We start from the raw sequence: 27,469 nt of genomic DNA, 5'->3' as shown, positions 1-27,469 counted from the left end.
AAAAAAAAACAACTAATCATTTATTTTTACACGTATTACCTCAACCTTCCACTGGTCCCAGCTATCTGAACAATTTAAAAAAACAAACAAAAAAAAACAACACTCCTTGCAACAAACACATATAGTCCAGCAAAATAAATCTGCACATTTCCCCAGTTTTTCCTACGGTTTTTCTTTTGCAGTAACCAATGTAAAAGGCAAGAAATTGGCACTTTGATTATTTCTGAAAATTAACAATTTTCCTGGAATTTTCTACCCTTATTGGCTCAGAATGAATGTAAATAGCAATTATTTCTGTTTTGGACAGAAACCCTGAGGTTCTTCCCCTCCCAGATCTATTTTTTTTTTTTAAAGGGGCCACTCTTTGCTTCACTTCTTATTAAGCCTTAATCACTGAATAGGCTTTGTCTCAGTCAAACCAAAACCTGTTAAAGACATTGGTTTGAAAAGGCCAGGGTCCCCCACTATATCCTGGGCCATCTCTAGTCTTCCCGGACCCAGATGGCTCTGGAGGAGAGAGTGAGGCTGGTGACTCTGCACAGCCCTCTCTCATTGAAATCGAATTCACTTGTATGTCATGGCATCACTTCCCTGACATCCTGTCCTCTTCCAGATCAAAGAACAGACAGCCAGAGGCTGGAAAGGGAAGGTGGAGCTGGGCAGTGCAAGGGTTTTCATGATTTACGAGTTGGCATGTGATTCTGGAGGCAGCAGAGAGTCACTAGAGCCTGCTGAGTAGGGAAATGAAGAGGTGAGACCAATTCTGGTAGCTGTGGGGAACACAGGAAAGAAAAAGGAGACACAGCCAGGGAGGCCAATCAGTGGGAAATTCAGGGGTCTGGGAGGAGGTGAAGAAGGCCTGAATCGGTGGCAATGTGAGTGGAGAGAAGGGGACAGATAAGAGAGCTGCTGTGGAGGGGAAAGGGAGAGACGTGACATTGGACAGGCGGTGTGAGGGACAGTGACAAGTCAAGGGCCCCCACAAGGCTACAAGTGGGGAGTGACGTCAGTGGGCATGCAGATGCCCCTCAGACAGCCCAGCCTTTTAGCTTCATCAATTCCCTCAGTTCCCTTAACCCATCTATCTCCTCCATCTCAGTCACTCCCAGGGACAGTTGGTCACAGCTTATGTCTTACTATTGTCCACAACTGCGTTTCTTCTGTGATCCTAAACTCTGAAATCTCCCTGTCTGTATATAGCCTCCTGTCTGCCATCTACTCGTCCCCTACCTTGTTTTCCCTGAACCTCTTCTCCCTTCTTATGGTGATCTCCAGTCCCTCCATCTCTCCTTCTCCAGTTTCATTTTCCTCCCTTTATTCTCTCCTTATAACTGACCAACCCAACTCTGTACTATCCTTCCCCAAAGCATCAGTAGGAATTTCTTCCTCTCCCCCTTTCTCTTACCTCAATTTCTTCTGAGGGAAAAATAAACTGACAGGCCCAGGACAGAAAGAAGCCCTCTAACAGTGATCCACAACCCCCAAAAGTGGCCCAGGCATGGTAGCCAGGAGCACTATACGATGACCTCAGACGGCTCTACTGGGGCCTCCGGGGGAATGGGGCAGATTGACACCCATAACCATTTAACTGTGCAGGTCCAGGGCAGGGCCCAGCTCCTCTAAGAAATGAGGTCATGGTGTACAGCTATAGTCAGAGCACATTGCAACACAAAGTAGCTACAGAAGGTCAAACACAAGTAATCTCAATAAGAGAAATAAAGGTCAAAGATTACACTAACTAGTAAGAACTAAACTTAAATTTTAAATGAAGCTGCCATTTTTAACACATTATTAATATGCAACAATAGTTTGGTGTCTATAAGAGAGAACTTCTAAACTAAAAATTACTGTTCCTAGAATGAAAAACTTGGAAACCGAATGTATAAAGAAGGTGAGACACAACTTCTGAAAGGCTGTAAATCACACACTCTACTCATCTATCGGAGTCAGGGTCAGGTATCCAGTACCCACTCCTCATGCCATCATGGGGAAAGGACTTACTCCACAGAACGAATGTGGCCTGAAGGGTGTAAAAGGAGACCACTTCTGCCCTCCAGAACGCAGAGCATCCTATTTCCTGAGGTAATTGAGGGCTAGAATCTTGTTCACTAGGATGAGTCCAGGACAGATGAGTAGTGTCTGAGAACCAAAGGAGAGAATGAATCCTAGTTTTCAATTATTTGTATTAATAGTTGCTTCTGTTGTTATGAAAATAGATGAATAGATGGCCGTGTTGAAGTTTGCTAATGTGACCATTCCAATAAACAGGAAAATCCTCTAACTAGGCTGACAGTCCACTGCACAAACAGAGCACTTGCAGGCAATCTGTACCATGTTAGCTAATGCCAAGAAATCGTAATTCAGTTACACGTTAAGCACTCCTGAAGTGGAAAATAAAAACCAACCATATCTATAACAACATAGAACATGTTTATATATATATATATATATATATATATATATATGTGTGTGTGTGTGTGTGTGTATACATACATATATATATACATATATACACACATAGACACACACATATATAATATAAAAATAAAGTGGAGGCATATATAAGATTTTGCTAAGCAACTAAAAATATAGACAAACTCTTAACTCCAGGACTGTGTATGACATTCTAGACTCTCCACCTACAACCAGGGCATAACTCAGGGAAGATACGCTTCAGAACTTGGATGAGTCTGTGACCTTACCCATCTGACACAGACCACTGTCTACCCAGCCCCGGTGCCTGTCCTCCCAGATATCCTCCATAGGAATTTCACCCTAATGTGCCAGATCTTTCCTCTTGATCTGCGAGGCCAAACTCAAATGGAAGCAGGGGGCTACTAACCCATACAGATGGATCCCTTCGGGTACACTGACTTAGAAAACCACATGGTAACATATCTATATATTTTTTATTATTTTATTTATTTTATTAAAATCTTCCCAATTCCATTTTGATCTAGTTCAAGCCAGCACTGCAGAGTGTTGGGGGCCACCTGTCGATTGTGTGTGAGTACCAATGGAAGCACACAGGCTGTCCATCAATTATCAGTTTGGTAGCAAAATGGTAGCCCATTTTCTCCCCTTCAGTTTCATTTCTCTGATGAGATCCTTTATATAGCTTCTCATATATGATCCTTTGTGTGTAGTGTGCCCATGCCCACCATGTGCCTCTCCACTGCTCCTTGAGCAACCCTCAACTTTCATTCTTAGGAAGCTATGACTTCGTGCTTCAAAGACACAGCATCACCGGAAGAATACTGTTAAAAAGATGGGCCTTTCAAAGAAGAAACAAAGCTATCACTCTTTGCAGATGATGGTATACTTAGAGAATCTTAGAGAATCAAGTAAAAAACTATTTGAAATAAACAACTTTAGCAAAATTGCAGGATATAAAATAAAACTACATAAATCATCAGCATTTCTATATATTACTAACAAAAGCCCAACAGCAAGAGATAGAAAGAAAAATTCCATTTAAAGTTACTATATACATTATAAAATATTTGGGAGTCTACTGGCCAAGACAAACCCAGGAACTATATGAACACAATTACAAAACACTTTTCACACAAATAAAGTCAGATCTAAATAACTGGGAAAATATCAGTTGCTCATGGGTAGGCCCACCTAATAAAAAATGACAATTCTACCTAAATTAATTTACTTATTCAGTGCCATACCAATCAAAGTACCGAAAATATTTTATAGGTCTAGAAAAAATGATAACAAAATTCATCTGGAAGAACAAAAGGTCCAGAATATTGAGGGAATTAATGAAAAGAAATACAAGGGAAGGTAGCCTAGCCATACCAATTCATAAATTACATACGTATAAATTATACATATAATGTATAAATTATAAAGCAATCATCAAAACTAGTTGGTACTGGCTAAGAAATAGAGTGGTATATCAGTGTAACAGGTTAGGTACACAAGACACAGTAGTCAATGACCACAGTAATCTACTGTTTGATAAACCCAAAGACTCCAGCTTCTGAGAAAAGAACTCACTATTTGACAAATGGTATGGCAGAAACTAGGCATAGACCAACATCTTACACCCTAAACCAAGATAAAATCAAAATTGGTACATGATTTAGATAGAAAGACAGATACTATAAGCAAACTAGGAGAGCAAGGAATAGTTTACCTGTCACATTTATGGAGAAGGGAAGAATTTATGGCCAAACAAGAGATAAAGAACACTATGAAATGCAAAATAGATGACTTTCATTACATTAAATTGAAAAGCTTTTGCACAGACAAAGCCAATGCAACCAAGATTAGAAGGGAAGCAGAAAGCTATGAAACATTTTTTACAACCAGTGTCTCTGATAAAGGCCTCATTTCTAAAATATATAGAGAACCAAGTCAAATTTATGAGAATACAAGTCATTCTCTAACTGATAAATGGTCAAAGGATATGAACAGGCAGTTTTCAGATGAAGAAATTAAAGTTATCTATGGTCATACAAAAAAAATGCTCCAAATCACTATTGATTAGAGAAATGCAAATCAAAATGACTCTGAGGTACCACATCACACCTATCAGATTGGCTAACATGACAAAACAGGAAAATGATAAATGTTGGAGAAGATATGGGAAAATTGGAACACTAATACATTGTTGGTGGAGTTGTGAACTGCTCCAACCATTCTGGAGAGCAATTTGGAACTATGCTCAAAGGGCTATAAAACTGTGCATACCCTTTGACCCAGCAATACCACTCCTAGGTCTGTATCCCAAAGAGATCACAAAAAATGGAACAGGACTCACATGTACAAAAATATTTATAGCAGCTCTTTTTGTAGTGGTCAAGAATTGGAAGCTGAGGGGATACCCATCAATTGGGGAACGGCTGAGCAAGTTGGGGTATATGAATGTAATGGAATACTATTGTTCCATAAGAAATGATGAGCAGGCAGACTTCAGAAAAACCTGGAAAGACTTACACGAACTGATGCTGAGTGAAGTGAGCAGAACCAGGAGAACATTGAACACAGTAACAGCAACATTGTGTGATGACTAACTTTGATAGACTTAGCTCTTCTCAGCAACGCAAGGATCCAAAAGACTCATGATGGAAAACGATATCCACATCCAGAAAAAGAACTATGGAGTCTGAATGCAGATGGAAGCCGACTATTTGCTCTCTCTTTTTTTTTGTTTGTTTTGTTTTGTTTCTTTTCTTGTGGTTTTTCCCTTTGGTTCTAATTCTTCTTTACAACATGACTAATGTGAAAATATGTTTAATATGAATGGATATGTTGAACCTATATCAGATTGCACACCATCTTGGGGAGGGAGAGGGAGAAAATTTAGAACTCAAAATCTTATGGAGGTGAATGCTGAAAACTAAAAATAAATTAATTAATTAAAAAAAAAAGATGGGCCCTTGTTTCAGAGAGAAGCACAAGGTGACCAAAAATAACTCACAGTTTTCCAAAGGCAATCCAAGCCCACTATCCTCCTCCTGCTCAATTCTGGTCCCAGCTCTTTTTCCAGCTGCAGTGTTCACGCAGGATACACATACAATTGGACCAGCTCTACAGAATACTTATTACCAACTAGACAACAGACCCTCTGCGTGTACTGGTGTTTTCCTGTGCAGTTAGAGGTAGGTGAGCCTAATCCTCTTTAGTAAATCTGGCTTTGTAATCTTCTGGGGCTTGATGCAAAGAGCACGATGAATCTGCAAGTAAGAGAAAATGGAAGACCTCACCCTTCAGAGGGAATCCGTCTTCCGTCTGGACATTGTCTGACCATCCATCATGACAAAGGCAAATACTTTTGTCAAACATACATCTTTCTGTTACATGTCTCATTTCATACTAATAATCAAAAGGATGAACTCAGTTATCTCTCTGATATATCTTCCAAGGAGTCTTATTTATTTTGGCATATGCACAAGAAAAACTTTGCTAGAAGAGAGCCTAAAAGGTGGTGTTTTGCTTTGAATCAGATGGGTTGTTTTTTTTTCTTTTTCTTTTAATTTTTTTTTTATTTTTAACAAGTGTTTTTAAAACTCTGGGTTACAAATTTTCTCCCTCATTCCCTCCCCACCCACCCTCACCGAAAAGGCAAGCATCTCGATACAGGTTATAGATGTGTAATCATGCAAAACACTTCCATAGTAGTCCTGTTGTAAAAAACTAAGTATATTTCCCTTCATCCCATCCTATCCCCCATTTATTCTATTCTTTCTTTTGACCCGGTCCCTCCTCAGAAGTGTTTGCTTTTGATTATCCCCTCCCTCAATCTGCCTTCCCCTCTATCAACCCCCTGCTCTCTTGTCCCCTTCCCCCCCACCTTCCTGCAGAGTAAGATAGATTTCCATACCCCATTGTGTATGTTATTCCCTCCTTAAGCCAAATCCCATGAGAATAAGATTCACTCATTCCCTCTCACCTTCCCCCATCTCCCCTCCAATGTAAAAGTCCCTTCTTGTCTGTTTCATGTGAGATATTTTACCTCATTCCACTTCTCCCTTTCTCCTTCTCCCAGTATAATCCTCTCCCACCCCTTAACTTTATTTTTCAGATATCCCTTCATCCTCAACTCACCCTGTGTCCTCTATCTATCTATACAAACATATAATTTTTTCCCTCCCACTACCCCAATACTGACAAAGGACTCATGAGTTACAAATATCATCCTTCCCTGCAGGAATGTAAACAGCTCAACCTCAATAAGTCTCTTATGATTTCTCTTTCCTGTTTACCTCTTCCATGTTTCACTTGAGTCTTGTATTTGAAGGTCAAATTTCCTATTCAGCTCTGGTCTTTTCCACAGGAATGCTTGAAAGTCCTCTATTTCATTGAATGACCATTTTTTACCCTGAAGGATTATACTCAGTTTTGTGGGGTAGGTGATTCTAGGTTGTAGTCCTAATTCCTTTGCCCTCCGGAATATCATACTCCATGCCCTCCGGACCCTTAATGTAGAAGCTGCTAAATCTTGTGTTATCCTGACGGTGTTTCCACAATACTTGAATTGTTTCCTTCTGGCTGCTTGCAATATCTTCTCCCTGACCTGGGAATTCTGGAATTTGGCTACAACATTCCTAGGAGTTTTCCTTTGGGGATCTCTTTCAGGAGGTGATCAGTGGATTCTTTCAATTTCTATTTTGCCCTCTGGTTCTAAAATATCAGGGCAGTTTTCCTTGATAATTTCTTGAAAGATGATGTCTAGGCTCTTTTTTTTTTATCGTGGCTTTCAGATAGTCCAATAATTTTTAAGTTCTCTCTCCTGGATCTATTATCCTGGTCAGTTGTTTTTCCAATGAGATATTTCACATTCTCTTTTATTTTTTCATTCTTTTTGATTAGTGTTACAGTGACTTGATTTCTCGAATTGTCCCTCTCTTCCAATTTCTCCATTCTAATTTTTAAAGAAATATTTTCTTCAGTAAGCTTTTGGACTTCCTTTTCCACCTGGCTAAGTTTGCTTTTAAGGGCATTCTTCTCTTCATTGGCTTTTTGGACCTCTTTTGCCATTTGGGTTAGGCTATTTTTTAAGGTGTTATTTTCTTCAGTATTTTTTTGGGCCTCCTTTAGCAACACTCTCAGTTTTTCCTCTACTTCTTTTACTTGCTTCTCAAAATCCTTTTTGAGCTCTTCTATGGCCTGGGACCAATTCATATTTTTCTTGGAGGCTTTGGATGTAGAAGCTTTGGCTTCATTGTCTTCTTCCGGTTGTATGTTTTGATCTTCTTTGTCATCAAAGTAAGATAATATAGTCTGACTCTTTTTGTACTGCTTGCTCATGATGCTGGCCAATTACTTGAGTTATAAACTCTTTGTTAAGGTAGCAATCTGTTTCCAATGTGGAGACTGTACTGTCCCAAGCTTCAGGGGTTTTGTGCAGCTGTGTTCAGAAATACTTCTAGGGACCTGTAAATTTTCAGTTCTTCCAAGGTGGTATGATCAAGGGCGAGGTGTTTACTCCTTTCCTGGCCTGTGCTCTGGTCTACGAGCACTCTTTTCTGTGTTGGAACTATGAGGAAAGTTTCCTCTCCACAGCCACTACAAGCTCCACCAGACCAGCGCTTCTCCTCACCCTAGGTCCACCACCCAGAACTGTGACTGAGATCCAAGCATGGGCAAAGCAAGAGAATCCTGCACCAGCAGAGAGTTTCCTGCAATCCCCTTCTGATCAGCCACTCAATTCCCCCTCTGTCTGTGGCCAGAAGCTCAGGAGGGCTGCTGCCCTGATGGCACGCTCGGGACTTGTGGCTGAGACCTAGCTCCTTCTCTCACTGTAGTCACAGACTTTTCCCACTGACCTTCTAAGTTGTCTTTGGCGTTCCTGGGTTGAGAAGTCTGGAAACCGCCACAGCTCCCGGTGATTCAGCCCTCTGAGGCCTACTCCAGCGTTGCTGTGGCCTGCCTGCCCACACCAAACTGGGATCCTCTCCCAGCCTGGCACGATATACCTTTCTGATCAACCATTCAGGCTGTCTTGGACTGGAAATTTGTTTCACTCTGTCTTTTTGTGGGTTCTGCTGCTTTAGAATTTGTTTAGAGCCATTTTTTATAGGTATTTGGAGGGGTTTGGGGGAGAGCTCAAGCAAGTCACTGCTTTTACTCCGCCATCTTGGCTCTGCCCCCCTGTTGTTTTTTTTCTACACACAATAACTAATTTTTCTCCAATTTCTTCTTGTTCTTTTAATAAGTTTTTATTGCTATTTTATGTTTCCTATATCACTATAGTTATCCTAAGTATACCTCCCCCTCCCTGAGAGCCATTTTATATGACAAATTATATTTTTTAAGAGATAAAAATCAGCACAACTGATCAATTCATTGAAAAAGTCTGAAAATGTGGGCTCATGTGAATCTCCCTCCACAAAGGGGTAGGCTGAAGATGTCTTCGCATCTCTCTCCATTGGAGTCCTGCTGGATCTTTATAATTGTGCTACCTTTACTGGTGATTCTTTGGTGTGCCACTGCTCTTTCCATTTGTGTTGTTGTAATCACTGTGCAGACAGAGATCTTTCCAGACTTCTTCGTATTCATCACACACATCCTTTCTTACAGCACAATTATCTTCCGTCGTGTCCGTGTACCACAATTTCTCTAGTCACTCCCCAATCGAGGGGCATAAAACTCTGTTTCAAAGTCTTTGCCACCACAAAAAGTGCTGCTATGAATGTCTTGGATTATAGGAGACTTTTTTTTATTGACGGCCTCCTTGAGGTAATGAGCCCAGTAAGAGTCAAAGGATATGAACATTTTAGTCACTTTATTTGCATAGTTCTAAACTGTTTTCCAAAATGGCCACACCATTTCACAGCCCCACTGAAGATGTATCAGTGTGCCTATCCTTCCCTAACCCCTCCAACATTGACTGTTGCCATTTTTTGTCATTTTGACCAATTTGCAGGGGGTGAGATGAAACCTCAGGGCTATTTCGATTTGTATTTCTCTTAGTAATTTGAATAATTTTTTCATGTAATTATGAATACTTTGCAGTTCTTTTGTTGATTTACTGACATGCTTTGACCATATATCTATTGGATAATGGCTATTAGATATATAAATACACACACATTGTTTATACATCTTAGATACCAAATTCTTTTCAGAAAAATTTGATAAAGATTTTTCCCCCATTTAATCACATCCCTTCTTATCCTAGCCATTATCCTCAATGCATTAATACTGTTTGGGCAGAAGAGTTTCTGTTCCAAATAATCAAAGTTACCTATTTTATCTTTTGTAATTGCTTCTATCCCTTATTTGGTTAAGAATATATCTCCTATCCATAGCTGTGAGAGGTATATATGTTTCTTTCCTAATTTTTTTACAGTATGATCTTTAATATTAAGGTCACATATTCATTTAGAATGTATTGTGGAGAGGGGTAGGAGGTGTTGGTCTAAGCATAATTTCTGCCAGACTACTTTCTAGTTTTCCTAGAAGTTTTGATCAAATAGGAAGTTTTACCCTAGGTAACTCATGTTTTCCACTTTACCAAACATTGGGTTCTTGAGTTCTTTTTTTTCCTGACCCTTCCTTGTCTAGTCTGTTCTATTGCTCTATTTCTCTGTTCTTTAGCCAATACCAGATGGTTTTGATAACTGCTGCTTTATAATATAGTATGAGGTGTGGAGGTGTGAGTTCTGCTTTTTACTTACTTTTTTTCCTCACTGCCCTTGAGATTCTAGATCTTTTATCGTTTTGTGAAGTATTCCTTTGGTCATTTGATTGGTATAGCATTAAATGTGTAAATTAAGTTCAGCAGTTCTGTCATTTTTATTATATTGTCACAGCCTAGCCATGAGCACTGAATATTCCTCCACCTATGCTCTTTAATTCTTTAAGAAGCACTTTGTATTTGAATCTACACAAGTCTTTTAGGTGCTTAGGGAGGTTGATTCCCAGATATTTTATGCATTTTGTAGTTATTTGGAATGGAATTTCCTTTTCTATTATTGCTTCTTGTGTTTTGTTATTATTATATAGAAATGCTATTGATTTTTGAGGATTTAATTTGTAGCCTGCAACTTTGCTGAATGTGGGGGTGGGTTTTGCTGTAAACATGGGTCATGTCCTTTGGTCTGCTAGTCCAGTCTGGCTGCCAGTAGCCTGTTGGGTGAGGGAGAGGTGATGAGTGAGCTTAGAGCCTGTGAGCATCAGTTCATAAGTTTGAAGGGGTTTTTTGGGTTCTGCATATCTCAGACAATGGAAACAGCTGAAGTTGCTTTATCTTTAGTGCATAATTTCTTTACTAGAGAGGTTTGAGAGGCCAGAGGAAAGAGAAGAAATTTAGTTTCTCACATGACCCAGAAGTTGCAATAGACTCACCTTCTTGTTTGGTCCCCCACCCCCCATCCTCCTCCATAAGATTCCAAAACAAGTGTATATTCTGAACTGGTGTTATCCTCAGCGGCCAGATGTTTCCATTTGGCTGAGAGATTAAGCATTTCCTTGCTGGGAGAGTTTCAAGATAATTTTGGTCTACTCTTTATGTCAAGTGGTTAAAATCCCTTAGGAAACAGTGATAATATGTGCTGGTCTACTCTTTTATTCATTTCTCATTTTTTGGCAGCAACAGCTCATTCAAATAGGTCAAGATAGTTTTCTCAATTGAATGCTAAACTTCTTCATTCTTAATCTTTCTTCTAATTTGTTTATTGATTTTGATCTTTTTATTAACAAAGGCCTTCATTTTCTACTGACTGCACTCTTGGACTTCATCATGGTCTCAAGAAATTCGTTATTCTGCAAGATCACATCAACTCTGAAACCTCCATGCCACCCACTCCCCACTCCCTGCCCCAGGCTCCTCCCCATCCTCCATTTAGGAAGGTCATGGGAGCAAGTCATCTCATTTCCTGCCTCACTAAACTCCTTTGGATTTCATTATAGTCCATGCAATCTCTCACTCACCTTGTTTTTATGTGTTGTTTTCTTCCCTTAGCTTGGTAGCTCCTTGAAGGCAAGGACTCTCTTTGTATCCCCAGCACTTAGCACTGAGCCTGGTACATAGTCAGTGCTGAATAAATGTTTACTGACTATTGTTGACTATTGACTTACTTATGAAGATCTATGTTGCAATCACGGGCAAAACACATCCTCTACAGTTGGTTCTACTCGTGTGTGTGTGTGTGTGTGTGTGTGTGTGTGTGTGTGTGTGTGTGTGTTTACATAAATATATATATTGATTGATCACTGTGCTTACTGTACAGACATAGCAATTAGATTTAGAGAACATGGCTTGATAGGAAGGAGGGCAAGGGAAGTAGGTGACTTATTAAAAGAGGAAAAGGTTAAGTATCAGAGAGAAAACAGGTAGAAGGAAGAGGGAGCTATTTCTATTGTTGTATTGCTAGTAACATCGCAGGAGTTTATCTATAGAATTAACAGGACTGTAGATGATACTTCCTCATCGTTGTGGATTATTGCTAGCATTAGCATAATACTGGTATGAGTAGGAGAAAAGTGACGCAAATCAACTTATTTTGAATCAGAAGGGGGGGAAAAATCCAAACAATTGTTCATAGGAATTTTCTAGGCACACTCATGATTTGGACAGATAATTCGTTTTGCTAACATCACAAGCAAAATTTAATTTAATTTGGAATAAGGTTTATTTCTAGTATGTTTACATTATTACACAGTAAAACATTACCTTGAATTCTGACAACCATTCCTCCACAACCCCTTTCTCTGTCGTCAACATCTTTCCACATCTGTTCAAAGCCTTTCACCTAAAATGAATGGACAAAATTGTTAAAATTGAGTGTTTTCCTTATAGCCAACTGACAGTAGAAACTGTACAATTTAAGTTATCTAATTTCAATAATTATATCATGTTATTAAATAAAATTACTTGATCCTTATTGACTTTCTACTTCTCAGCCAGAAACTTTGCCCTGGAGGTTTCAGCCCTTTAATCTCCTGAACTTCTGCCCTTCCTCTACTATCCCATCTCAGCTGGTGACTATACCACCTGGTCCACTATTTCAGGCAGGTCTCAGCCATAGTTGACTTTATTACCCACTTCCTCCCCGATCATCTTTTCCATTGAGTCATCAACTATCTTCCCATCCAGGTTATCCATCCCGTTCATCACCTCCAGTTTGAGAACCATGATCAAATCAACTCTGCTACTAGTCCTGGAGGGGTAGTACATCAAAGGCCTTCCCTATGCCCCACCACACACACAATCCCTTGAACTTTCTGATCAGTTCTCCAATGCAGGCATCACTTCCTTATGCATGTAGTTTCCCTCATTAGGATACAAATTATTTTGGAGTAGGGATTATCTTTACTGTTTATTTGTATTTCCTGAGCTTAGCATAGTCCTTGGCACACAATAACACTTAAGACAAGTTTTTTTTCATGTATTCACTATTAAGATCAATGTATATATACAAGACAGAAAATGTTAGGATCCTGACAAAAGCATCACAGTCACCATGCATAAAATGACTGCAAAATTTTTCAGTCAGCTTCAGTAATAACAGCTGCAAGTCATATTAGACATTTGTTTTCCCTTGATAACAATTTTAAAATTCCAGAATTAATTGGAAATTTAATGGAAATGGTAAGGGAAAAACACTAGAAGTACAAATGTATAAAAAGAAAAACATTCATACAAAGTTGATTTTGAACCAAGTACTAATTAAATTTAACATATTTTAAAAATAATATTTTAGTCCTTTGTGGCAGTGAAAACATCTTGAAAAACACTTTAAGAGTACTCTACAAAAAGACGAAGGACTTCCAGGACCAGCAGTTATGAGTTATCTCTTGCCACATATGGGCCTCAATACCACTGTTCCCTATATTTGAAGCCATCTTTCCATGAACATTGTATCTGGGGGACAGTATGTTCCACAATTGGGGGGAGAATGTCTTGTACCAACTGTTCTTCCTATGCCATCCTAGTCAATGCTTGTTTGCTAAAAGCTATGTAAAAGTACTGGATTCTGGTTAAAGAGAAGAATACTGGTTAGGGCTTATGAGCTTACAAGTGTTAGAAGTATAGCCACAGGGTTATCCCTAGAATCCAAGGGTGGCTACTATGCTCTGGGGTTCCAGCCTGGGAGTATAAATGCAAGCTCCAAGAATAACCCAGAGAGAGCTGTTAAATAGTTAAAACTCTGGAGGAAGACTGCTAAAAGTAGAGAGGAAAAAATCTAAAACAAACAATTTTTTGGAAAAATTTCTATTCAATTCCTTTAAAAAATGTAATAGACTTTGATTTTGATTAGCAAAAAGTAAATTTAATATGGAGAAATAGTTACCTGGAGATATGGGGGTGGGATGCAATATCAGGTGCATGAACTTCACAAAGTTCTATTTTCCCAGAGACTAGCAAGACCAGTCTATGAGAAGAACTTACACAGCAGTTGTATAGGGGTAAAGAAAGGCACCAGAGATCATAACAAACTTTGAAGAAAAGTACTTATCATATGGATGAATTCATGAAAAGGTGTTATTAAGAGTTTACTGAATGTGCCAGGAACTGTGCTAAGTGAGGGCGATGGAAAGAAAGGCAAGAGTAGTCCCTACCCTCCAGGAACTTACTATCTAATGGGAAAGACAACATGAAAGTGACCGTGTGCAGGAAGGACCAACACAAGCTATAAGAGCAATAACCTCTGAGGGCAGACACTGGCATATTGGATAGGAGTGCAGCTGAGACTTGAGAAATAAGGAGAAGAGGGTTAGACTTGCAAGCATGGGGGAGGACAGGAGGGAGGACGGCCAGCAAAAAGGCCCAGAGTCGGGGTAGCAAGCGTCATTTGTGAGGAACAGGGAAGAAGCAAACGTCACTGGGTTGCAGAACACGTAGAGGGGAGTGAAAGAGAAGATTGGAACGGTTGGAGTGGGCCAGGTTATGAAGGGCTTTAAAAGCCAAAGAGAAGCTTTCTATTTGATTCTGGAGGCAAGAAGGAACCACTTCAGTTTACTGACGAGGCGGACGGCATGGTCAAACCTGTACTTTAGGAACATCGCTTTGATGGCTAGGCAGGCACACCTACCGGCAACTATTGCAATGGCTCGGGCATGAGGTGATAAGCCTCTGCACCAGGGTAGGGGCTGTGTCAGAGGACAGAGTGGGGAATACACCAGAAATTTACAGAAGTCCCATCAACAAGATTCATCAATATATTGGATGGGGGGGGGCAGCAAAAAATATGAGGAATTGAGAACGGCACCTGGGTTGGGAGCCTAGGTGACTGGGAAGATGGTGTCCTTGACAGGAACAGGGAAGTCAAAACGAGGAGAAAGTTTGAAGGCAAAGATAATGAGTTCAGTTTTGGCCATGTTGAATTTAAGATGTGTATGGGATAAGATGTGTATGTGCAGCTAGGTGGTGCAGTGGATAGAGCAATGGGCCCAGAGTCAGGAAGATTTGAATTCAAATCCAGCCTCAGACATTTACTAGCTGTGTGACCCTGGGCAAGTCACTTAAACCCCTATTTGCCTCACTTCCTCATCTGTAAAATGGGGAAACTGGGAGAAGGAAATGGCAAACCATTCTAGTATCTTTGCCATGGAGAGTCAGACACGACTGAACAACAAAAACAACCAATGGAATATTCATTTTGATATACCCACTAGGCAGTTGGAAATGTAAAACTGAAGGCTAAGAGAGGTTCGGGTTGGATAAACAGTTTGAGAATACATATAAAAATGATAATTAAATCCATAGGAGCTGATGAAATCATGAAGCAAACAGCATAGAGAGAGAAGAGGCCCAGGATAGAGCCTTGGGGAACAACCATGGTTAGTGGGCATGACCTGGATGAAGATACAGCAGAGGAGAATGAAAAAGTTAGGTTGGAGAATTAGGAGTACAACTAGGAGAGAAAAATGTCACAAAAACCTAGAGTGAAGAATGGATATAGAAGAAGAGGGTGATCAACAGTGTCAAAGGCGGCAGAAACGTCAGGAAGGATGAGGAGTGAGAAAAGGCCCAACTGGGCAGTTAAGAGATCACTTGTAACTGTGGAGAGAGCAAGTTTAGTTGAAGGATGAAGTCAGAAGCCAGACTCTAGAGAGTTAAGAGAGTGGGACGAAAGGGACTGAAGGCCACAATTGTAAATGGCTTTCTCAAGGAGTTTATCCGTGAAAGGGAAGGGTGTGATAGGATGACAGCTAGTGGTGATGGATGGATCGATGGAAGGAGGAAGGAGGAAGTCATGTAGAACACTGTGGAATAAGGAGGTGTAAAATAGCTACTGTGGAGAGTCTGATAAACAGCCAAAATGAGTCTTTTAAACTCAAGCTTTTTCAAAATGAGCAGCTAGGCTTTTTCTCAACTAAAAATTAAGGAAACAAAAGTGTTACAATTTGGTTACTCACTTTTCTAGTACATCCTATAACTTGACTACATATGGAATTTCACTGAATCATAGAATTTGAAACTTGGAAAGGACTTCAGTGGCCATATAGTTCCACCCATACTTAAAGCTTTATGATCCAGTGGTTGTCTTAAACAGCACAAGTAAATGTTTAAGACTTCTAACCAACTGTGTGGCTCTAGAAGACTGTTACAAGGCAGATCTCTCTCTTCTCCTATTTCCCATTGTTACGAGTGGCTGTTGTGAGACTGCTACACTGTGAAGGGTCTTTAACAGTGATATAATGACAGTAAGAGCTGCAAATTTCTATACTTACATGACTTTATGTCATTGGAAGACAAAGTCAAGCTTTTGGGGTGGGGGGGAGAGGGAAGGAGGAGAGAGAGGAATATATTACATCCTGGAAAATGCTGTCACACAGGAGCTTAATTCTTACAAGATTTATTAACTATATTACTGCATATCATCTTTCATTTTCAGATATGATGCTACTGGCATCAATTACTATATCTCTAACATGAAGGTGTGCCTGACAGGACAAGATTGAATTGAGTCTGTAAAGTAGAAACAATCTATACTCTCACTAAATAAAAGGGGGAGGAGGGAGAGAGGAAGGTGACTGCTGAAGAAGACAGGAATGGGGTTAAAGCTTTTCACTTTTTATTACAAAGCAGTGAGAGAATTTAATTCTCGCTGACACAGTCAATGTGTTTCTACTCTCCCAAGTCTGAAACAAGTCACAGCAGCAATCACTATAAAAACGACAGCGAAACTAAAGAGAAGTGGTATCTTAGCTAGCCATTTAGGGGAAAGGAAGCAAAGAGAAAGGATGGAAGCCAAAGATAAAGGGTAGAGTATATATGGAACAAAATATGCAAACAGGCAATGATGATAACCCCCCAGTTATCTAGTATGAAGTATGACAAACTCTAATTCCATATGCATGATTATTTTAATTGAACATTCCTTAAATAGTCATTTAAATAATTTTAAAATAGATAATGAAAATGGTTTCTCCAAAACGAGAGCAAATAACCATACCCAAAAGGGCTATAAAACTGTGCATACACTTTGACTCAGCAATACCATGAGTCTATGTTCCAAAGAGATGAAAGAAAAGGGAAAAGGACCACTATGTTCAAAAATATTTACAGCAGCTTTTCAGTGGTGGCAAAGAATCAGAAATTGAGGGGATGCCCATCAATTGGGGAATGGCTGAACAAGTTTGTGGTATATGATGGTGATGGAATACTATTGTGCTATAAGAAACAAAGAAAGGGATGGTTTCAGAAAAAGCTGGGAAGACTTATATGAATTGATGCAAAATGAAGTGAGTAGATCCAAGAAAACATTGTACACAATAATGGCAATATTGTTACAATAATCAACTGTGGAAGATACAACTATTCTGATCAATACAATGATCCAAGACAATTCCAAAGGACTCATGATGAAAAATGCTATCCACCTCCAGAGAGAAAAATGATGAACTCTGAGTGCAGATTAAAGCATTTTTCTTTTTTTTCTTTTCTTTTTTTGCAACATGGCTAGTATGGAAGTATGTTTTGTGTGACTTCTATGTGTTATGGATATTATACTGCTTTTCTTCTTAATGAGTGAGGGAGAAGCTGGAAAGAGGGGGAGAATTTAGAACTCCAAAAAAAAAAAAAAAATGAATGTTAAAAAAAACACCTTCCAGGTCTGAGGGACATGCCAAGAAAAAAAAATATGAGAGAGAACATAATTGTATCACAATGGCATAATCAACTACAAACACAACCACAAAGGAGCAACATGCCCTTTAAAATCTTATTGGGATGGGGGCAGCTAGGTGGCGCAGTGGATACAGCACTGGCCCTGGCGTCAGGAGGACCTGAGTTCAAATCCGGCCTCAGACACATAACACTCACTAGCTGTGTGACCCTGGGCAAGTCACTTAAACCCAATTGCCTCACAAAAAAGAAAAAAAAAGAAATAAAAAAAGAAAAATAAACCTAATTTTTAAAAAAAATTTTATTGGGACGTAATGTAGAAAAACTCTGGGTTCTGAATGAGAAAGACCTAGGTAGAACTGCCATTATGGCGTCCCCTAACAGTGACCATCTGGTCTCTGCTGGAAGCCCTCCGAGCAGGGGTGCCCACCCCTCTTAGTTCTGCTCTCTGGGACCAAATCTAAACCAACAGATCAGAGGTGAATACTCAGAATAAATCTAACCCCTCTCACACATGACAGCTCTTCAAACACCTAAAGACAGTTATGCCTAGCCGTAAGTCCTCTTTTCCAGGCTAACCATGCCAATTTCCTTCAGTTGATCCTCATGGCTCTTCACCATCCTGGCTGCCCTCTTCATGGCGCTCACTGATCAGCAAGGACTCAACATCCTTCCAAAACTGATCACAGTGCTCCAGAAAAGAACTGAAGAGGATAGAACAGAGAGAGGCTCTCACCTCCTCGTTTCCAGCTCTCCTTTTAATTCAATCCAAGACTGTATTAGCTGTTTTTAGCTGCCTGTCACATCACAAAGAAAACTCATGCTGAGTTTGAAGTACAGTCAGTCAACAAAACACATATTAAACACTATGTGCCAGGCAGTAGCTAGGTGGCATAGAGTGCTGGGAGGCAGGAACATCTGGGTTCAAATCTGGCCTCAGACACTTACCAGCTGTGTGACTCTGGGTAAGTCACTTAACCCTGTTTGCCTTCATCCACTGGAAAAGAAAATAGCAAATCACTACAGTGTCTTTGCCAAGAAAACCCCATGGACAATATCAATATGTATGGTCCATGGAGGAACCAAGAGTCTGACACAAATGAACAACCGAACAACAATAAGTGTACCAGGCACTGTACTAGGTGCTATGGACACAAAGGAGGGCAGAATTATGAAACCCGGTCCCTGCCCTGAAGGCACTCACATTCTAATGAGAGAGACAAACATGAAAATAGAAGAGGGCCCTAGCAGTGAGTGGGAGGTGTGAGGAGGGAACCTGAGCGAGACTCCTGAAGGTAGGAGTTGAGCTGAGTCTTGATGGAAGTCACAAAAGTCTGGACGCAAAAGTAAGGAAGGAAAACATCCAATACTACTTCCATTCGGAGCCCAGTGGAGAGCCCCGAGAAGCTAAGTAGTCCCCATATCATCAGCCTTGCTTCCAGCCTATCCCCACAGTCATCACTATGGAGAAAGGGTCCACCTTTTCCATCAACACCACCATCAGCTGTCAACCAAATGAGCCATGGGGAATGTCAGCGCCTCCCAGACCACCAGTCCTCCACAGCCCCCACTGCCACCGTCTGGGGAAGCAACCTCTAAAGATGCAGCTTGGCAACTATTTCTACAGGTACTACACATGGATACAGCTACTGAAGATCTGGAAAGAAAGTTCTCATTACCCAAATCCTTGACACTGCCAAATGGTTCAACACCAGAAACTGACACGATTTTATCAATGGAAGTGATATTAAAGAAGAGGCCTGACCATCTGCTCTGCTACTGGACTCCAAGACCACTGGCCCTTTCCATTTGACTTGCCTCCCCTATTAGAATGTGAGCTTCTAGAAAGGACTGTCTTCCTTTTCAGTTGGATTCACAGTACTCAGCATAGTGCCTTCTAAACTTTCTGTTCCATAGTGCCTGACTCTTCATGAGTCATGCATGGCATGCCGATAACGGCCATGGGGTTTTCTTGGCAAAGACACTGGAGTGGTCGTCCATTTCCTTCTCCAGTGGATTAAAGCATCTGCTTTATAAACAGTAAGCACTTAATCAGGTGCTTTTTCATCCACTCATATCGAATCTCAAACAATCCTGTGACGTAGGTGCTATTATTTTCCATTTCCACAGAGAAGGAAATAGTTTTCAAGAGGTTAAGTGACTGGCCCAGAGTCACAAACTTTTAAGTGTCTGAGGCATAATTCAAACTTGAGTCTTCCTAAATCCAGTGTCTTATCTACTATAGCACCTCATTTCCTCAATTTAAAATCTCAGTAAACCGTATCTTAGAGCATTCTGCTCATCATATTATCTGCTATTATTGGAGTCACAGCCAGCTTGGATTCACTATAACAGACCAAAGGTAGAGCCATCAGAATTCCTAATGCAGAGTTAAGAATCTCCCTCTTTAACAAAACAAAAAACAAAAAACAAAAAAACCAAAAAACCTTCATTTGAGCCTGCTCTCTCCTTATGCCATCACGCCACACCTCTTCTCTCAGCTAAAATTCTAAAAAGGTTCCTTTGTGTCTTTACTATCCCCTCCTTCCATGGCACCTCTTAACGGGGGCAGTCAGGCTTCCTTGGCAGTTACCAAGGGCCTCATCTTCTTCACCGTCCTTCAGCCTGATCTCTCCTACAGCTCTTGACACTCCACTAACCTCTCCTCCTGCACATCTTCTCCCTTGTCTTCCATAGGACCGTCATCTCCATTTTCTAGGAGAATGGAAGCTCCTTGAAGGTAAACGCTTTCATTTTGGTCTTTGTGTCACCAACTCTGAGCACACAGTTGGTGCTTAATAAATGCTGATTCTTTCTACATATCTGATGACTCCTTCTCAGTCTTTTTTTCACTAGATCCACCTTCTTGAACCACCTAGAATGGGCCTTGGGTCCCTTTCTCTTCCCTCCATATTCTCTCCCCTGGTGAGTACAGCAGTGGCCAGAGTCACTTATCATCTCTGTACAGATGATTCCCAAATCTGTCTATGTATGGCAGAATATGGAGAAATCTTAGTAGAAAATTCTAATTTGGATGTTGTCGAGAGACTGCAGGAGACCCAGGACTTAAAGTCATAAGACCCAACTTCATGTTCCAACTTTGCTATTTAGTAATTGTGGGTCCTTGTGCAAATTATGTAATCTTGCAGCAAATATGAAATTCTATATTTCCTCAAATATGATATTCTAATGCCTACCTTGCAGAGTTCTGAAAATCAAAGGAGATAATAAATTTGAAAGCATTCTAAAGGAGTCAGCTACATGGTGCCATGGATACAGAGCTGGGCCTAGAGTCAGGAAGACCTGAGTTCAAATCCAGCATCAGATTCTTACTACCTGTGGGACCCTTGGCAAGTTTCTTAACCTCTCTCTCTCTCCAGTTTTCTCATCTATAAAAGGGGGATAATAATATCACCTACCTCCCAGGGTTGTTGTGAGGATCAAATGAGATAACATTTATAAAGTGCTTTACAAACCTTAAGGTGCTATGTCCCACTACACTGTGAGCTCCTTGAGAGTGGGGACTGACTTTTGCATTTCTCTGTATCCCCAACATAGTGCCTAGCACATTTTATGTATTTAATAAATATTTGTTGGCTGACTGATATATAAAATATAAAGTCCTATACAAATGTTAATTAAAAACTGATGGTTAGCTGTTCCCTTAAGAATTATTGCATCATACCCAAAAGTTCTTTTAAAAAGTGATTAAGTTCCTTCTCTCCCCTTTTTCCCATTATCTTCACACTTTTGCCTTGGATAACCATAACAATAATACCCCAAACTGACATTTCTACATGAAGCACTTTCCATACTTTATCTCGCTGATTTCAAATTATTCCTGTCAGGTAGTTATTCCAATTATTCTGAAGCCCTCTTTGCTGATGAGGATACAGAGACTCAGAAAAGAACGAGTATCTATCCAGCCACTCGCCCTATCGAGGAGATATAGGGCACGAAGCCGTGGTGGCAAAAGCCAGGCTTTCGTCCTGGTCCTTCTCTTAGTGGGCTCCCCATTCTCCTCTCTTCATACTATCCTAACAGGACTGATGGTGGAAAGCACTTCTGAAACCCTTAACAACACACATTCATATAGCTCTTTATTATTGTGGTGGTGATCATCCTCAATGAATAATTTGGTTTTAATATACTTACATTACTAATAGCACTTCTCATATAATCCTATACATAAAAAGGAATAAAATGTTTCATTCTCTAGCAGTTCAACTATTCCAAATATTGACTATAAAGTTTAAGCCAAACCAAAAAAAGTTAGAATTTTCATTTCTGATATATTTTGGTTTTGAAAACTACGTCAAAGTGTCCAACAAAAAAATATTAACATAGCACACTATTTCCAAATAGCCATAGGCATTTTTATTAATGTTTCAACCAATTAAAATCGCTGCAGTTAGCATTACCATTTGAAAACCTGTCACAAAATGGTTAAATGAATTGTAATAGTTTCACAACTGAATCAAAGGGAGAACTGTAAATCTCTTAAATTCCTTGACTCAAATGACTGTTCTTGGCCAGCAATATAAATATCAATTCCAAAATGATATCAAATTAAATTTTTATGTAATCCTTTGGAAAGATATAGGAAAATTGCACACCTAAAAAAAAGGTTTTTTAAGAGTGTGATGGATTTCAAATGAAAATCAATGACGTGAAAATTGGCTAAGCCTACTATTCAAATCATAGTTATATTAATTCTCTTCTACTTACTTAACACTTGTCCCCAATGTAGGACAGGCCACAAAAACTGCCCTAGTTTCTCCACCCACCTTTCCACCTACCTATCTCAATTCAATCAGCAAGCATTTGTCAAATGGTTACTTTGTGCCATGCACTGAACCCCTACTATAGAGGCTCCCTTCAACAAATGAAATCACCACAAAGCTATCCTCAGACATCTTTGGCGTTGCCAGCAATCCAAGTTAGAAGGAATTGAGTCAGAAGATTTGGTCTTAACATACAAGTGAAACAGAAATGCCCTCTACAACCCGCCTCACAAGAAGTCCTACAAACTCCACTTAAAACCCTCCAGACGTCACCAACACAACTTTCACTGAAGGTGCCCATCCTACTTTTGGACAGCTTTAATTATGAGAAACTTTTTCCTTACATTGAACTAAAACATGTTGCAGAATTTTCTCTCAAACAAGGCAAAAAATATTTATCAAAAATCACCATTTTAGTACCTTAGTTAAAGGTTTAAATAGCCTAAAAGAGACAGCATTTGGAATCGTGTTTTTAAAATACAAAAATTATTGTCCAAGACACACATAGATTCATGGCAGAAAGCAAATTCACTGGGTTTGGTACAAAAGTACTTGAGCTAAAAAATCCTTGCTCAGCTATTTACTAACTGTAACCTGGGGTAAGGCCCCTTGTCTGTAAAAGGAGGGTTGGACCAGACGATTTCTAAGGTTCCTTCTAGCTCCAACCTATCAGCCTATAAAATAACTGTGTTAGAGCTGTCTGGGACAAGAACTATATATGACAATATGCTCAAGACTTTTGAACAATCAGCTTTTAAAAACTTCTCAACAAGGAAAACTTGTTAAGAAAATGTTGAGGAAATGTAGAAATTAAAAATGGAATCTAAAATACGAATGCATCATGGGAAAAAATGGAAACTTCATGAAGACTTGTAAAGGCCTCTTTAAAAGTGGTGCGGCAGAAAGTGGTCAGTGACGTGGCCCTTTCTCATGGACAACTATCATACTCGTCTACCACAATCCTATTGTTTGTTGCAGAAACTTTCCCCCTAGTTAATCTATCGACACTCCCAGATGAGTAAGAGTGACTAAAACAATCACTGAGGGCAAGGACAACATGAATTACCAATATAAAGCATAAGCCCAATACAAAATAGAAACAAGGATTAATAAACTCTCTGTAATATCTACTAACACTCAGCAAGAGACTTCTATGACTGCCAAGCACATGCCTGCAAGTTCATCTATAAATGTTTTCTTAATCCATTAATACACATGGACAACCAGAGTATATATTGATTTTGTAATTTTGGAGCATTTATAAATATCAATTAAGCAAACTAAGCAACTTAGACCATTCTTTTACATTTTAAAAAAAAATTGAGAAATATAGTTTGTGGTGAATGTTTTCTTCCTGGGAAAAAAAGAAGATATAAACAGGGGTGCCTGGTTCTTATTGTGCAATATACTTTCTATTTCCTTTTTCTGTCCTTTTAGGGTAGGGTTTTTTCAGCTATTAGAAAGCATCTTGAGTTTCTGAGGAGGTACTTCTGTGAAGTTAATTATTTTTTCTATATTTTTAAATTCACATGAAAATATTTCTATATTTCGCTCATGTTTAAATCACAACCATCTTCACTTAACAGTACATCTGTTAAATCAATCAACAAACATTTATTAAGCACTTAGTAGGTACCAGACACTCTGGATAAAAAGCAAAATCAGCAAACAGACCCTGCCAACAAGAAATTTACATTCTAATCCAGGAGAGGAGTATATATGAAAACATATAAAGCACAAAAATAAAGTAAATAAAATCAAATATGTGCAAAGTAGTTAAATACAAGGTCATCTGGGAGCCACCAAAAAGGGTGTGCAGAAGATGGTGGTTGAGCTAGAAAACGGGCCTCAATTCCTTTCTCTGTAGAATGAGAGACCTGTGAGGTCCCTGCTAGTTCTGGCTATGAAAGAATCAAAAAGAAATAGACACACACATCAAAACTTCCACTTTGTTCTCCTTACGTCTTATAAAGGACAAAGATCTCAGATCTTGTAAGAATGTGATTTCAGTCTTGGTAATGTAAGTTGAAAAGAACTGTTTTTCAATTTAAAAAATTTTATAGCATTTAAAATTTAATCTTTCTGAGTAAATAAATGAAACAGGTAATGACACTGATTACCCAGAAGCTGGGAAGGATGCTGCCAAGAAGCCAGTTTATTTCCTTTCAAACTAACAATAATTAGAGTACTGATGTTTAAATTAGTACTGTTAAACTATGTACAACACTAATTTGAATTTCAATTATCAACCGCAAGTAATGTTTGTTTATTTTGGTGAAAATGTAATAGCTTAAAACTGTCACTCTCCATCTTAAATTCAGTTTCCATGATATAAAAAAAATATATAAAAAATATAAAAATCCAAATGTATTGAATTGATATTTTATATTTTGTATTAAGGAAGCTTTAAATCATTCATCAGAGTCATATAATTTCATGAATTGTTTTTAACAAAAGGTATAGTTTTTGTTTGCTATAACCTTATAGAAAATGGTTTCTCCAGATAAAGGTTTCATTTTCGAAGAGAAATCTATATTTTCAAAGCAAGGTGTTTTAAGTTTTTAAATTTGTTATGTGATAAAATCAAAAAATCAATAAAATGTAGGTTCATTTCTCAAAGCTAATTGAGGCAGATAGCTGGAAGTCAGTGGGAAGGGAAGAATCTTAGATTTAGAGATTGCAGTGACCTCGGTAATCTCTTTTGAAGAGACCTCCCAATCACTACAGTGATCACGAGCGGCATCTAGCCCCATCCCCTCATTTTACTAGATGAGCAAAGAGAGGTGGAAACAGGTAAAGGATCTTTCCCTAGCTCCCCACCCCTACCCCCATTCCTCTGCTTCCAAATGCAGCCTTTTTTCTACTTTAACACTGATTCTCAATTGAACATGTTAAATAAAAAGTGTGGAACATTTTCCCTACTCTGCATATGGCTGATATCACTAACAAAAAAACATTCATATTGTTTATTAGTTAAATAAAACCGAATCTTAAAGGTTTAGTTCTAAACGTCATAGATATTTTTCTTCAGCACAAAATTATTTTAACAAAATAAACCTGTTTCAAAATATTATAAAAATAAAATGTTTTAAAATAAAAATTAGAACATTTCATTCAATCAGAGTTTAAAATGCCTATTAAACTCCAAAGTAGAGATATCCAGCAGGCAGTAGGTAACATGACTATAGCTCAGAAGAGATATTAGGACTAAAGATAAAGACTGGGGTGTCATCTGCAGAAAGATGATCACTGAACTCATGGAAGCTGATGAGATGACCAAGAGGGTATAGAGAATGAGGAAGACCCTGAACAGAGCTCTGGTGTAGACCACCTCATACAGGGTGGTACATGGATGATGAACCAGAAAGGTAGATTGAGTAGTGGTCAGATCAGTAGGGTCACAAAACCCAGGGATGAGACAACACCCAAGAGGATAGGGCAATCAGTGTTCACTACAAAGAGGTAAAACCATAACTGGATGGGAAAATAACAGTCTTTAACAACTAAGAAATTCCTGGTAACGGTAGTTGAAAGCCCAAGAGGAGAGTCTCAGTCCAAGAGGAGAGTCCAAAACCAGATTCCAAGGGGAAATAAGAGGGAGAGGAGGAAAAAGTTTTCTTATTTTGGACCATATCCTGTTTACCATAACAGCTGTTCCATCATTAAGACTTTTTTCCCCAGGGAAAAAGATCTATTTGTACAAAAATACTTACAGCAGCTCTTCTTGTGGTAGTTAAGAATTGAAAACTGAGAGGATGCCATCATTTGGGGAATGGCTGAACAAGTTGTGGTACATAAATGTAATGGAATATTCTTGTGCTATAAGAAATGACATGCAAGATGATTTCAGAAAGACCTGGAAAGATTTACAGGAACTGATGTGTAGTGAAGTGAACAGAACCAGGAGAACATTGTACATAGTAACAGCAATACTATTCAATGAAGAATTGTGAAAGGCTTAGCTACTCTCAGCAATAGAAACATCCAAGTCAATCCCAGAGGACTAATGATGAAGCATGCTATCTGCCTCCAGAGAAAGAACTGATACAGTCTAAATATAGACTGAACACGCTATTTCATTCTTTCTTTCTTTCTTTCTTTCTTTTTTTTATTTGAGTCTTCTTGTACAAAATAACTAATATGGGGGGGTGGAGCCAAGATGGAGGAGGGAAAGCAATGACTTGCTAGAGCTCTCCCCCAAACCCCTCCAAATATCTACAAAAAATGGCTCTAAACAAATTCTAAAGCAGCAGAACCCACAAAAAAACAGAGTAAAACAAATTTCCAGCCCAAGACAGCCTGGATGGCTGATGGGAAAGGTATATCGCACCGGGCTGGGACAGGAGCACAGTTCGGTGTGGGAGCGCAGGCCGCAGTGACCCTGGAGCAGGCCTCAGAGGACTGAATCGCAGGCAGCTGTGGCAGTTTCCAGACTTCTCAACTCACAAATGCCAAAGACAACTGAGAAGGTCAGTGGGAAAAGTCTGTGACTGCGATGAGAGAAGAAGCTAGATCTCAGCTGCCCCGAGGGCAGCGGCTGGCTTCTGAGGTTCCGGCCCGCAGACTGAGGGGGAATCGAGTGGCTGAGCAGGGGGGATTGCAAGGATCTCTCTGCCAGGGCTGAGGCAAGAATCTCTTGCTTTACCTGTGCTTGGATCTGGGTCACAGTTCTGAGGGGCGATCCTGGGGCGACGAGGAGCACTGGCGTAGTGGAGCTTGTTGTGGCGATGGAGAGAAAACACCTGGCCCCTTATCATACCACCTTGAAAGAACTGACACTTTCCAGGTCCCTAGAAGTATCTCTGAAAACAACTATACAAACCCCCAAAGCTTGGGACAGTACATTCTCCACATTGGAAACAGACTCTTACCTTAACAAAGAGTTTAAAACTCCAGTAATTGGTTGGGATCATGAGCAAGCAGCGCAAGAAGAGTCAGACTATATTATCTTACTTTGGTGACAAAGAAGATCAAAACATACAACCAGAAGAAGAAAACAAAGTCAAAGCTCCTACATCCAAAACTTCTAAGAAAAATATGAATCAGTCCCAGGCCTTGGAAGAGCTCAAAAGGGATTTTGAGAAGCAAGTAAGAGAAACAGAGGAAAAACTGGGAAGAGAAATGAGAGCGATGCAAGAAAATCATGAAA

The 27,469-nt window shown here is 39.5% G+C and overlaps 1 protein-coding gene across 4 annotated transcripts in view; it reads right to left on the bottom strand.

Annotated features, from left to right (window-relative positions):
* LOC114050462 (hyccin-like) overlaps positions 1-27,469 on the bottom strand; it is a 114,483-nt gene that overhangs the window by 51,550 nt on the left and 35,464 nt on the right. For 3 of the 4 annotated variants that reach the window (XM_027872178.1, XM_027872176.1, XM_027872177.1), the window contains exon 2: positions 12,137-12,215. In XM_027872178.1, the coding sequence (XP_027727979.1) occupies positions 12,137-12,187 (51 nt within the window). In that variant the 5' untranslated portion in view covers positions 12,188-12,215. Of the gene's footprint in view, positions 1-2,001; positions 2,023-12,136; positions 12,216-27,469 lie in introns of those variants that run through there. The other variant, XM_027872179.1, reaches the window with a different exon arrangement.

Source organism: Vombatus ursinus, unplaced genomic scaffold, assembly GCF_900497805.2.
Source record: "Vombatus ursinus unplaced genomic scaffold, bare-nosed wombat genome assembly UNPS02014799.1, whole genome shotgun sequence".
NCBI classification, from domain to species: domain Eukaryota; kingdom Metazoa; phylum Chordata; class Mammalia; order Diprotodontia; family Vombatidae; genus Vombatus; species Vombatus ursinus.
This window is presented reverse-complemented; position numbering and strand designations above follow the sequence as displayed.